This window comes from Planococcus citri, chromosome 3, assembly GCF_950023065.1.
Source record: "Planococcus citri chromosome 3, ihPlaCitr1.1, whole genome shotgun sequence".
NCBI classification, from domain to species: Eukaryota; Metazoa; Arthropoda; class Insecta; order Hemiptera; family Pseudococcidae; genus Planococcus; species Planococcus citri.
This window is the reverse complement of record NC_088679.1, coordinates 26,773,713-26,786,267: the sequence shown is the minus strand read 5'-3', so window position 1 is coordinate 26,786,267 and position 12,555 is coordinate 26,773,713. Positions and strand designations below refer to the sequence as shown.

The following is a 12,555-nucleotide window of genomic DNA, read 5'->3' as shown; positions in this document are numbered from 1 at the left end:
CACAACACAGTCGCCTTTTAGTCTGAAGAAAATTCAGATTTTAAAAAAGAACTACTTAAAGCTATAATGCAAATAAAATGTCATATTCCTTTGAAAATCTAGAAGATCATTTCAAATGCAAACTGGCAAAGGAAAAAGTTGTAAGCTTGGATGCCAATCACAAAGCAACAATACAAAATGTGAAAGTACAATATAATGTTATTGATTTAAAAGTTTTATTGTACGTACGTACTTATATTTTAATATATATTTTTACTTGATAATAACACAGATTTGAAGGGTCAGAGGCTCAGACACCAAATTGTTGAGAATAATGGCTGACATGAAATGCTTCAGAGCAAGCATACCTGGAGAATATAAATACATCAAGTCTTGTATGCTCGAGAGTACAGTTACCAACTTGATGTGCAATTCGCTGATTACAAAAAAGTTTTTGCTTTTTGCTGATAACTCGCTATACTCGTACATTTTTTTAATCCATGGTGGTGCCCTGGAGGAGAAGGAGATACGAGTCCTCAAAAACAGTAATCTCTTGAAAAAATCATAGTTTTGTCGCTTCACCTTCTACCCAATCTATGTATTTTGGAAAAAATTGCTCAGTCTCAAAAGAAGATATACGGACAATATGGCGAACTTGTAAGCAAAACTCTGTCTCAATGAGTAGTGGAGAAGCTGAGTATTATGACGTTAAGCCTAGCCACAAACGAAACTCGTGCAGTTCGAAATTTGCTATCCGTTTTGTTGGTTCTTTTCGAATCAACGATCATTCGTTGTGATTCTACAGCCGCAATCGCTACACGGAAAAAAAAGTATGGATAATTTTTACTATTTCATACAGTAACCGGATCCCATTCAAAAATATTGTGATTTTTACTATGAGAATAGTAAATTTTACTATGAGATTAGTTAATTTTACTTTGAGAGTAATAAATTTTTACTTAATTCTAGATAAAATGTATTTTTTGGCTGAGTAAAAATCACTATTATTTTTGAATGGGATCCGGTTACCTACTGAAATAGTAATTTTTATTAATTTTTTTTTCCGTGTATGACTCAAAAATTTGGAGTCAGCATTTGAAAATTTGAAAAATCGCTAATTTTTAGGTACTTCCATGTTTTGATAATATTTTTTCTTCTCAAATATTACACGAAATTAGGCTATAACATCGGATGATACTCGTACAATTTCTGAAACTGGAAGAATATTTTGGAATTCAATGGTACCAATTTTTGACAACTAGGTATCACCAATTCCAATAACTCATAAAAATTTGAAAAATATGTATTTTGTTTTTGAATTGGTAATAATAATGAATAAAAAATTGGTACAATACTATTACGTCCTAAAATATCACCCAGTTTCAGAAATGAAATCTTTCGATGTTTTAACGCGATTAATGTGTAATAAGTATTTGAGAAGAAAACATTTTGAAAATCTGAAAGTAGTAAGAGATTAGTAAAAAATGTTCAACCACTCAGTAGACCCCTACAAATAGTCTTGGATTTTGGCGGTAATAGGTGGCTTCGATCGAGGATTGATTTTAATTACTTACTAGATATCTTTTATTATCTTTTATACCATGGGCCATTTTTTTCAAAACTGGTTGGATAGGCGTTAAAGCGAAAAAACCAGGACTTGAAAAAATACTTCCTCTTTGAGAACTGATATCTACCCTCCAAAGACATCTTCGGTATTATTGAAATGTTTTTTGGGATCTTCCAACAAAAAATGTAGGTCTCTACTGAATATCGTCAACTCCCTCAAAATCTTTCTTTGCGAGCCATTGGGTTGTATTGACTATCTTGTATTTTCAAGCTTAAGGTGCATCATTCCAAACTTCCAATAAAAACCAGCGCATTCAGGTTTCTGGAAGCTCTCTGTTGAGATAACTTTCAACGAAATTGGTTCAACAGTTGTCTAGAACTAGCTGTTGAAATATAACTTACACAATTTCTCAACGGAATGGGTCACAGGGCAGCTAATATAGATCCGCAGGCGAATGCGGAACAGCGACTTCAGAGCAAGAACCGAAAGCAAACAAAAACTGTTTGTCTGGACAGATGGAATCCTAAACACATGTTATACGATGAGTAATAAGTAGTTAGACCATCAGTTCCAGCCGGTGAGAACTTTTCTCAGAATGCCGAAATTCGATCCGGTATCAATTCCTTCGATCTCAGACAAATTCGATAAAGATGATCGTAGTATCAAACGTAGAATCTCAAGATTGTTATTTTTTGTTTATTATGTAGTAAGTATTTGTTTTTTTTGTCAATTTCGACCCCCATTGTGACTTTCTAAATTTAAAATAAGATTCTAGATCTATACTGTACTTATGTGCCTACTACATTTTATATGAGACTTGTACATTTACAAGTCGAGTTGGTGCTGTGAAACTCGTAGTCACATGGTGTTTTAGATCATACGTAAATGTGTTTCAATTATGCTGTTGTTAATTGCTTTAGACCCTGTGCGGATCTCATTAGGTCATGTTGGATTAACTAACTGGAATAAAAATTAAAACTTTTATGCATAAATGAGTAATAAGTAGTTAGACCATCAGTTCCAGCCAGTGAGAACTTTTCTCAGAATGCCGAAATTTGATCCTCAATTTCTGAATGCCACCAGAGGCGGTGAAATGCTGCCCCTACGAAGGTCGGTGATGGTATCAATTCCTTCGATCTCAGACAAATTCGATAAAGATGATCGTAGTATCATAGAATCTCAAGATTGTTATTTTCTGTTTATTATGAAGTAAGTAAGTATTTGTGTTTTTTTTTGTCAATTTCGAGCCCCATTGTGACTTTCTAAATTTAAAATAAGATTCTAGATCTAGGATAGTTGTGCAACATACGATTTTGTTTTTTCATTATTTATGATTTCAGTTATATTTTTGTAAGTTCATTTTCATGGCATTTTTGCCTTCTTCATTTTCTAACAAGTATTAATTTTATTTGAAGTGCGATCTTTATATAATTAAAATTTTTTTTTTTTTGGGTGTTTATAATTACAAGATTATTACACCATATAATTAAAATGATTTGAAGTAAATTAATTGATCTCGACAGTCTCAGTAATCTCGATATGGCGTGCTGAAGTTCCAGACAAAGGTGAGCCATGATCGAGGAGATGGCTTGAACCGTGCTCTGAGATGAAAGCTGTAAAACCAATTACCCATAATACTTTGATATGATATATCTTATCATCAAAGGATAATAATTCAGTAAGTAAGAGATATGAAGATACCTACATACTTATTTCATTTGAATGAAACTGGGTAACTTACAATTACACGATATTTATTTACAATGTTTTTAAAATGGTCTACGATCTTAGTAATTGATGAAATAGCCACTGAATTGTGCTCTAAATGTACATACGACGATATTGAAATACCATAAGATATGTTTAGCCTCGTAGTTTAGGAAGTAGGTTTAAAAGTGACAAAAAAAGCAATCAACTACGAATACACCTAATTGATGACCAAATTCCAAAAGGACAATTACACAACATAATTCAAAAACCAACCCATCACTCGTTGAAAGCGCAAGCAATAGGTTTCTAAAACGTAAAATAAAACACCCCATTTAAAAACCCCTTCGTTCTCTCCATCTTCATTCAAAAAAACAATACATCTTTATCCTTTGGAAAATAAACCTATACGTAATTGCTTTTCACGACACCCCTCTCTCGTGCATCTTTAGAGAGACGATAATGGCATAAACAATACAGCCGTTATTGTATCGAAAATACTCGCTAGCGCACACTTCATACGTCTCACGCTCGCGAGAAAGAGATTATAAAGCGAAATAATATAATTTGTCGTCGACTCAGCCGCATCTCTATCTGAGAACCACGAGCGAGGCGACGAGACGCGCGACGAGCAGCCGAGGCGAAACGTGTACGATGTTTAAAAGTAATTCGAGAGTATATATTTTATACATATAAGGAGCTTTATAGATGAGAAGCTTTTGTTTTAATTTTCGCGCATTCGTCGTCCTTTTCGTTACCCCGGAAATTAGTTACGCGCGACGGAGTCTCGCTCTCAGGCACACAACAACAGGCAGAACACAGACGAGATGATGGTAAAAAGCCATAATACACACATACTGCATGCATACACACATTGACGAATACTTGCGCCCAATATAAATGTAGTATAATACATACGAGCGAGCAGCGATGAACGTATCGTAATATACGTACAATGTAGTCGACGAATTAATCATCTTTCCATATTGTAATTTTGTTATCGCGCAGCGTACTGTTTATAGTAGTATTTTACTCGTAGTAAAAAAAACACGACTACGACGACGAGCGAGCGTGCGAACGAGACAACTTTTCAAAAGTAAAATTGATGATGGTAGCATGGTACAAGTGTCGAGATTTATTACGGCTCTGATGAGAGAATACACGCAAGAATGTGTCGCCAGGGCAAAAATTATTTCAGCTAAAATCCACACCATGAGCATATACGACGACAACTTTCTGGTAAGCAGCCATACCAGGCACTGAGTACATCGACGATTGTACCATCAAAGCTGGTCAATACAACAAACGATGACGATGCAATTTCTTCTCTTGCTCAAGACCCACGGTTTATTTCCCTACCTATATACGTATTTGGCCTTCAAACACATAAGATAGGTAGGTGCTTCGACCTGAACTGATGCTGTTCAAGAGAGAAAAGATACGACTGACAGACACAATGCAAAATAAGAATTCACAACACAAGTGGACCAACGACCACGCTCAACTCTTCAAAAATAATCGTACTATACGCTGAAAAAAACAGTGTTGATGTTTTTTAAATCTCTGTAGCAATGGTTGTGCACCTGAGAGAACTAAAAAGTCGGGATAAGAAGTACTAAAAACCATGCAGGGGGTAACTTGACTACGTTTTTCAGTACTTTTTACTACGGAAATTTCTTTCAAGAAATCTTATTTACCGTTGATTCATTTTAATATGCTACAATTTTTTCAGTACCCTATGACTCCTGGGAGGAGAGCCATGTCAAATTTCAATCTTCTTCATAAACCATTGAAATCCTCTAACAGTATTTGAAAAATCGCCGCCCCAAGCGCAAAAGGATCGACGATTTGACCTACAATGACCATTTTAAAATCACTTGAAAATCTATAGCCAGCCCTCAAGTTCACTGGCTAATTCGGTTCAGTTGAATCAAAGGTCAAGAATTCAACTAGTTATATAACCTCGAGTAATTATGTAAATGGGACAATCACTCATTTTTGTCAAGAACCTAATCCGCTAATTTATTTTTTCGCATTGGTAATTTGAATAAGTGACACTCTTGAATCAGATAGAAATTCACTCCCTGTTCTCGTCGGTATGTCTGAAACTGGTCAAATGTCTTGTTTTTAGTTTTCAATCGATTAATCGTAAGAGTAAGTAGATGTAGAGGATTTTTCATCTAGATGATATTGTCATGTATCAAGCTATCTACTTATTCAAAATCGTGATAAAATTATCGAACTCGGGACTCGGCAGTACAGACCTACATTTTAGCAAACCGATTTCTCCGAAAAAATAAAAATAAAAAATCATCCAACAGATACTCGACTACAGTCAAAAAATTGTAAACTTGTTCTAGGACGTTTTCGTCAATTTTTTTTTATCGGTATAAAGAAAACTTACGTAATTTTATCGAAAAAAAATGACAGCGAAGACGAGAATAAAGGACTCTTACCCCGGATTTATCTCATACCTATTTAGAAAGAAGAAAAAAAGGCTAATTATAAAATCCATTAACGCTACAACCGTCAGCGTCACACGCTTGAGGTAAAATACTTATTCGACAGTTCGAGATGATTAATATCTTGTATTTTGCACCATCGACTGATTCGCGAATTTTGATCATCGCCGATCGCACGAACAAGACGTGCTACAAGAAGATAACACCTCAGAGGAAAACAACAAGAGACATGCCTAGGTATTTCGGAATTTTAGAAGCGATTAAGTATGCAAATAAACTTAATTTGTTTTTCCAAACTCGTTAGAAAAATGACATGACTCGTTCGATTTGGATTTGGTGTTAGGTTGTGGAAACCTAGGATACCTTGATTTGCTCGTAGGACAAGTTCAATGCATTTGTTGTTGATCTCTGAATTAGTTTACTCGTATTCGGCTAGATATATTCGTTTTCATCGGTGGTGTATTTTGCGTATTTTTTAAAAAATAGTGCTCGTATTTTCGCTTAATCGAGTCGATAATAACTGTAAAAACGTTTCATTCATGTGCAGTTCTTGGCTGTGATTTTTTTCATGCATGCTTTTGCAGTTACCAATGTAAGTTGATTCAGTAATTCGATTCAAATCAAGTACCTAGGTAAAGTACATTTATACAATTTTTACTTCTTCGATGTCTCATATTCCACTTTTTCCACTAATTTTTTACTCGATTTTTTGTTCTTTAAAATCATGGTGTTTTACTCTCTCATTAAAAAAAATAAAAATGACACAGCTCCTTTGAGGAAAAAGGAAAATCGATTCGATTTTTTTCACTCATTTTCGTCACAGAATTTTTTTTTCTGCAAATTGGAAAAATATTTTCATCATTGGTAAAAAAATTCAAGATTTTAAATCTCTCTGAAATTGTAGTAAATAATTTATATTTTCGAGTAGGTATTAGACTAGACACAAATTTTGAGCAGAGAAGAATTTTAAAGTCTGGGGGGGGGGATTAAAATAAGAAGGCCCCTCTGATAAAATTCGAAAAAATTTCAACAAGTTTAAATCAGGGGTACCCTACTGCTCACTTTTCTTTCAACTTATTTTTAATACATTTTTACTCGCTCGCTTTCTCAATTACCTATATTTACACAATTTATGATGTTGATTCATCAGTGAGAGTGTATTTTTCCTTATTTTCAGAAAAATACCATAAAAATGATCTGCTGTTTGACCATAGGCCATGCATTTTCCTGTACCACTTTGTTTATTAGCGTTTTGATTTTTCAGGTAAAAATGATATAAAATAGGTACATTATATCAATATCTTATTAGTAAGTAGAATAAAAATATCGCAACGAATAGTATGTGTAGAGTATTCTAGGTGGTGTTATTTTAAAAGTTCCGAGGTTTCCAACAAACTTTCGAAATGAAAAAGCAGGGCTTCGAGAATGCTGCTGGCAGGATATTTTGAAGCACTCGAAGACTTGAATTTTCTGCGGGAAGGTGTGGTCTAAAAATACGAAGTCGCCTTGGCAATGTCTTGAGACATTTCAAAATTTTTCTCGGAAAATGTGGTGTCAAACACCCTTTTATCATTTCAATTCTTCATTAGCAAGACGTTTTGCAAACACTTCACGATGTTTTAGGAGGGGGGGGGGCATCTCACGAAAATTTCACTTGTCAATTTTTCGAAGAGGGTGTTTAATTTTTCATTTCTCAAATTCAAAGTTTGATTTGAATTCCTTTGTGATACTCGCACTTTGATCGCCCTCTGTTTACTCGTAGTTGTACGTACGTACATACTCGTATTTCTGAACTGAGCGATCCGGTCGCTAATCGACGTATTCAATTTCAGATTCAAAACGTACGTGCTCACGGCAGACTGATGGAGCCTCCGGCTCGAAATAGTATGTGGCGATTCGGATATCCGAATCCGGTCGACTATAACGACAATGAGCTGTACTGCGGTGGTTATTCAGGTCTGTATAATGTAATCTAATCCTCCCTTTTATTCACTCGTCTTCTCTCTTTTTTTTTTGTTAGTTCGGATATCTTTTACTTTGATACTTACTCCTGTTAACTCTTAGATCTAGAGTCTACGTAGGTATACTTCGCACGTGTGAGCGTAATTCTGAGCACTTATATGTAATTCTCAATCGTAATACGTACGTTAATCGTAGATAATACATATGTACGTAAAAATGTAGACGTATACCCCGACATGCATATGGTAGTGAGTAAACTAAAAGTTAGTACAAAACACGTCGACCGTTATTTTCAGTGCAGTGGTCGCAGAATGGAGGTAAATGTGGCGTATGCGGCGATCCTTACCACTTTCCTACGCCCAGACCGCACGAAGCCGGCGGAGAATTCGGAAGAGGTATCATCAGCAGACACTACTTCGCTGGACAAGTACGTTGCACTCTATAGTCTTATCGAATGTCGTAATTCGAGCGCGAACTTCATCTTGTACGAGTATTTATAAAATAGGAATTAGGATGTTGAAACAACGGTATTATCTCCCACAATTTAACAAAAAGTCAATTCTATTCAAATATGCAGCTTTTTTGTAATTTTTTCAATTTATTGTTTTTCCTTTTTTCAATTCAACAAACAATCAAAAAAAATTAGACCACCCTCTTTTTTTTTTTTTTTTTTCAATATTGAAATACATGCTTGAAAAAACTGCAATTTCTTCACTTCATCTTTTGGATCAAACTTCAAAAATTTTCCATTTATGCTTCTTTTTTTTTTCTATAAATTTGAATTAAAAATTTTCTTCAGTAATAGGTCATGTGTAAATTCGGAGGAAAAAATATGAAAAATTTCAAACTTCAAATTGTAGAAAGTTCCAAATGACTTCTTGAGTAGTGAAAAAAACTGAAAACATGTTGATCGACCCCCCCCCCCAATCAAAATATTAGCAAAAACTTCTCGCTTTTATCCTCAGTTAATAATTCGCAAAATTTTCTTTGGAAACAACGCTAAAAAAAATTTTTTCAAAACTTCAATTTTTTGAAAAATACTACAAGCACTCAAGAAGAGAGGTATCCGCATCCGAACCAGCAAAAATGTAGGATCCAAACAAATTTTAATCAAAAGATCATGTTAAAAAAACCCAATCAGTTAGAATTTCAGGTCATCGAGTAAATTTCTTCGACTCGACTCGTGATCGCGAACCACTATTAAATAATACCTAATTAGTCGCCGCGTTAATCGCATTGTTCGCATAGTTTTTAAATTGACGCTTACGATATCGATATAAGAAGTATTTTTATCATCCGATATCTGTGTTCAGGTTATTGATATTGTCGTCGAACTAACGACTAATCACCGAGGAAGATTCGAACTCTATCTTTGTCCAAACAATAATCCAAAATACGAAGCGACGCAAAGTTGTTTCGACAGGTAACGCATCGTACAAAGTATTCTTTAACAATATCCGATAATTTGCCAGTTATCGATGACTGCAGCCTGCATTCGATATTTTCTCAGAAACTTATCAATTTCTGAAAAATCAAGCGAGCATGCTGAAAAATATCGAACATTGTAAAAGTCGTTCTAGCCAACGGCGGTGCATATTATCGGACATGAAGATACTAATCACCCTACGTACTAATTTGAATATTTGATTTTTGTCGCAGATATCCGTTATACATTCATGGCTCTCGAGAAGTAAGGTTTGTAATACCGTCAGATTCTGGTAAAAAAGAAACCTTTTACTACAGAGTTAGGTTACCACCATATTTGACGTGTACGCAATGCGTTCTTCAGTGGACTTATTACACAGGTAAGCGAATTAATATCAAGTGAGCGGAGGGGGCGCGGCGGGGGGGACGCCGCACATCACAACATGGCAACATTCGCCCCTTCAAAGACACCTCGTATGCAATTTTATTAACACTTTCTGTGCCTGTGGCAGGAAACATGTGGGGTAAATGCGAAAATGGTACCGAAGGTTTAGAATGCGGACACCCGGAGACGTTTAGAAATTGCGCCGATATCAGAATAGTGAGCAGCTCGTCCGGTATACCTCCGCAATTTTCAAATTCGGCTACCTTGCTATCCAGAGAATTTGGTTTGAAATCCGGTCCTCAGCTGTCGTACCCCAGTGTTGTTAGGTAATATCGACGGATTTTAAAAAACCGAGTCTATGTAGTTACTTGACATCACTACCCTCTCATAATCTTTGAAACTTTATTTTTTCAGTTCGCAGGTGTGCATGGCTAGTAAAAAGTTTCAGATTATTCACGGTATGAATAAGTGGTGCCAATCCAACTGCGTGAATTTCCCATCCGTTTGTCCGAAAGATTTTTGTACTTGTCCGTAAGTTGAGTTTTTGTTTCTCAATGAAATGGTCTATTTCCAAGAACTTGTCTATCTGTGTTTTTACATTTTTTTTTCAATATGCTTCTAGTGAGCAGTGTTCGGCCATCGGAGAAATCGCCGACGAACCTGGGGCAGATGAGTATTGCCAAGATCAGTGTATCGTGTACGGAGCTCAGTGTCCTAAGCATCGATGTGCCTGCGAATAAATCATCTTCACCACTAGCTCGCCTAAATTCGTATTAAGATTGTGATATGTATTTTTATATAGCATTTTACATATTAGGCCCAATTTCGACTTTTGTTCTTTCTTCATGAATACAATCGAATACATTGTACGATGCTATGGCTTTCGTAAAGTTCACAAAACCATCAAAAATTGTTGTTTTTTTTCAATATCAAAAATGAATCCAAACTAAAAACATGAAAACGCAATCCCTCAGTAAAAAAAAGTCGAATCACAGAAGAAAATTTTCAAAATTGAAAACGTTCCATTCCCAATATACCCCATTTTGGTACCTATTTGAATGAAATCAACTCATATGCCAATTTCAACCACCTTCTCATCTCTCTCAACTCGTAAAAATTCATCCAACCCTGTCAGTTCATAAAATTACCCATGCATAAATAAATAAAGCTCTGAACTCATAACACATTATTTTGTATGTACTACGAGTATAGTTCAGTATGTCATCAAAATTAAACTTCAGCATCGACGTAGAGTGGGTTATAGATACTCGTATATTTTTTGCCCACTCAAACGTTCCAAAGAACACGGGAATCCGGGTGAGATGAAAATGAAGAGAAGTGAGATAGAGAGAGATGAAAACGCAGCACACAACACGGGCTATAGAAATGATTAAATTTTTGCGGTTTGTAATAACGTTCAATGTTCAAATATTAAATATCGATTACGCAGGTGGGCGAATTTGTGGTTTTACAAAAAGGGACGCGACCGCGTACAAGCGGCAATGGTGCGGGGGCTCGACGACGACGTACCGTTTTAATTAATCCGCCAAATGTGTATATATATCCAGACCCATATAACGTGTAATCAAATTGACCAATGGTCGAGTATGGTCGAAAAATTGCGACAAGAGGTTATCGAACGAAACGTACAAATATATTAAATATTCGTATAGCAATACAATACGATACCTACGAGTACCTTCCTATACGTACACATAAATACTACTAAGTGGATCGAAAAAAAACATTTTCTGAATTTCGACCAATATTGCTGAAAAAGTTCGCTTTGAATGAGAGATGACCCAGAAACATTTTCAAGCCCTCTAGTCGTATTAAAGGGAGCTGAACCACACTTTTCACGATCATTTCGATAGGTTATAAATTAGGTATTTTTTTGTTACTTTTTTCCTCTCTTTCTTTTTTGAGTTTTTTGTTTCGATGTTTCTTACTATTTTTTGTTTTCTTTTTTTTGATTTGAACGAACAATGACCACAGAGAGCATTTCGACTTCGACTAGAAACTGAATCGGTTATGATGAATCGTAAAGTTTCCATACTTGAAGCTCGCCATCAGTCGTCTTCTCTCGAGTACAAGAATCGATTCGCAAATCTACTCGATAGCTCTTTAACAGATCCAGGTTCATGAATACCTATAGAAATGAATTCACAGTGGTACAGACGCTATGTCGCATACCTTGAGTGCGAGTTCGTTGATCAGAAAAGATATACTACAGTGTGGTTTTGCTCGAGGTAGCGTACTCATGATCAAATGAACAGAATCGTTGCCCCGGTATAGTCATTTTTTTTTTGGTAAGACATTATATCTACGCGATAATCTCGATGACCTGGTGAGCGGAGCTTTTGGCGAAATTTTCTTCAAAGAGCAGGTGGATTATTACATGCATGTGCGCCTAATTGGTATATAATAATGATAGACACGTAATAGGTAGGTAGATAATCGCCAACTTTCTTAATCTAGGAACGTGCAATGACGATGGAAAAAATGCATGAATAATATTCGTAGTAAGCAGTTGATTTCTGATGGAGATGGTAAAGCTATTGAAGATATTACGACAGTCCTGACTGTTATTGCCTTGCTTTCGGTAAATTTCCGAATAAACTGTAATTTAATCGTGTTTGACGAAGGACTTCTTCGTCATCTCTATTCCTAAAATTTTGCAAATTATTGTGACAATAAGTATTTTTAGATATCTTTATTTCTAGACGGTTGGATCCGAGTATTCTTCTATTTCGAGATCGCAGAGAACGCACTAAAGATCAATTCATTCCATTCGGTGCATGGCGACTCAAACCGAACGGCTAGTTTTAATAATATTCATACACGATGGATGCTGGTCACCATGGCAACTGATAAACAACCGGTCTCTGTGTAGCGAGTTTACGATCGATTTGACAAACGCAACTACATACTTTTCAAAGCTACCTCAACGACTCTCTGTTGAGGAAACAATACCTGGAGTCGAAACAAGGAAAGAATGTCTCAAATTAAATCAACAGAATTTGACACCATATCTCGCCTAATCACGAACAAAAATAATCAAAAGAAAA

At 35.6% G+C, this 12,555-nt stretch overlaps 2 protein-coding genes across 11 annotated transcripts in view; one reads left to right on the top strand and one right to left on the bottom strand.

The window, feature by feature from the left end:
- Nucleotides 1-12,555, bottom strand: part of tutl (turtle) — a 327,343-nt gene that overhangs the window by 254,227 nt on the left and 60,561 nt on the right. The window lies entirely within an intron of this gene.
- Nucleotides 5,930-10,610, top strand: LOC135841144 (uncharacterized). 2 transcript variants are annotated; one of them, XM_065357970.1, is made up of 9 exons: nucleotides 5,930-6,347; nucleotides 6,893-6,979; nucleotides 7,548-7,671; nucleotides 7,974-8,104; nucleotides 8,991-9,100; nucleotides 9,337-9,482; nucleotides 9,615-9,813; nucleotides 9,902-10,018; nucleotides 10,110-10,610. In XM_065357970.1, exons 2-9 carry the CDS (start codon nucleotides 6,908-6,910, stop codon nucleotides 10,225-10,227), a joined length of 1,017 nt encoding a protein of 338 aa, XP_065214042.1. In that variant the 5' UTR covers nucleotides 5,930-6,347; nucleotides 6,893-6,907; the 3' UTR covers nucleotides 10,228-10,610. The 2 variants fall into 2 exon arrangements, with proteins under 2 accessions (XP_065214042.1, XP_065214041.1); XM_065357969.1 differs by having other exon boundaries at nucleotides 5,930-6,307; nucleotides 10,110-10,600.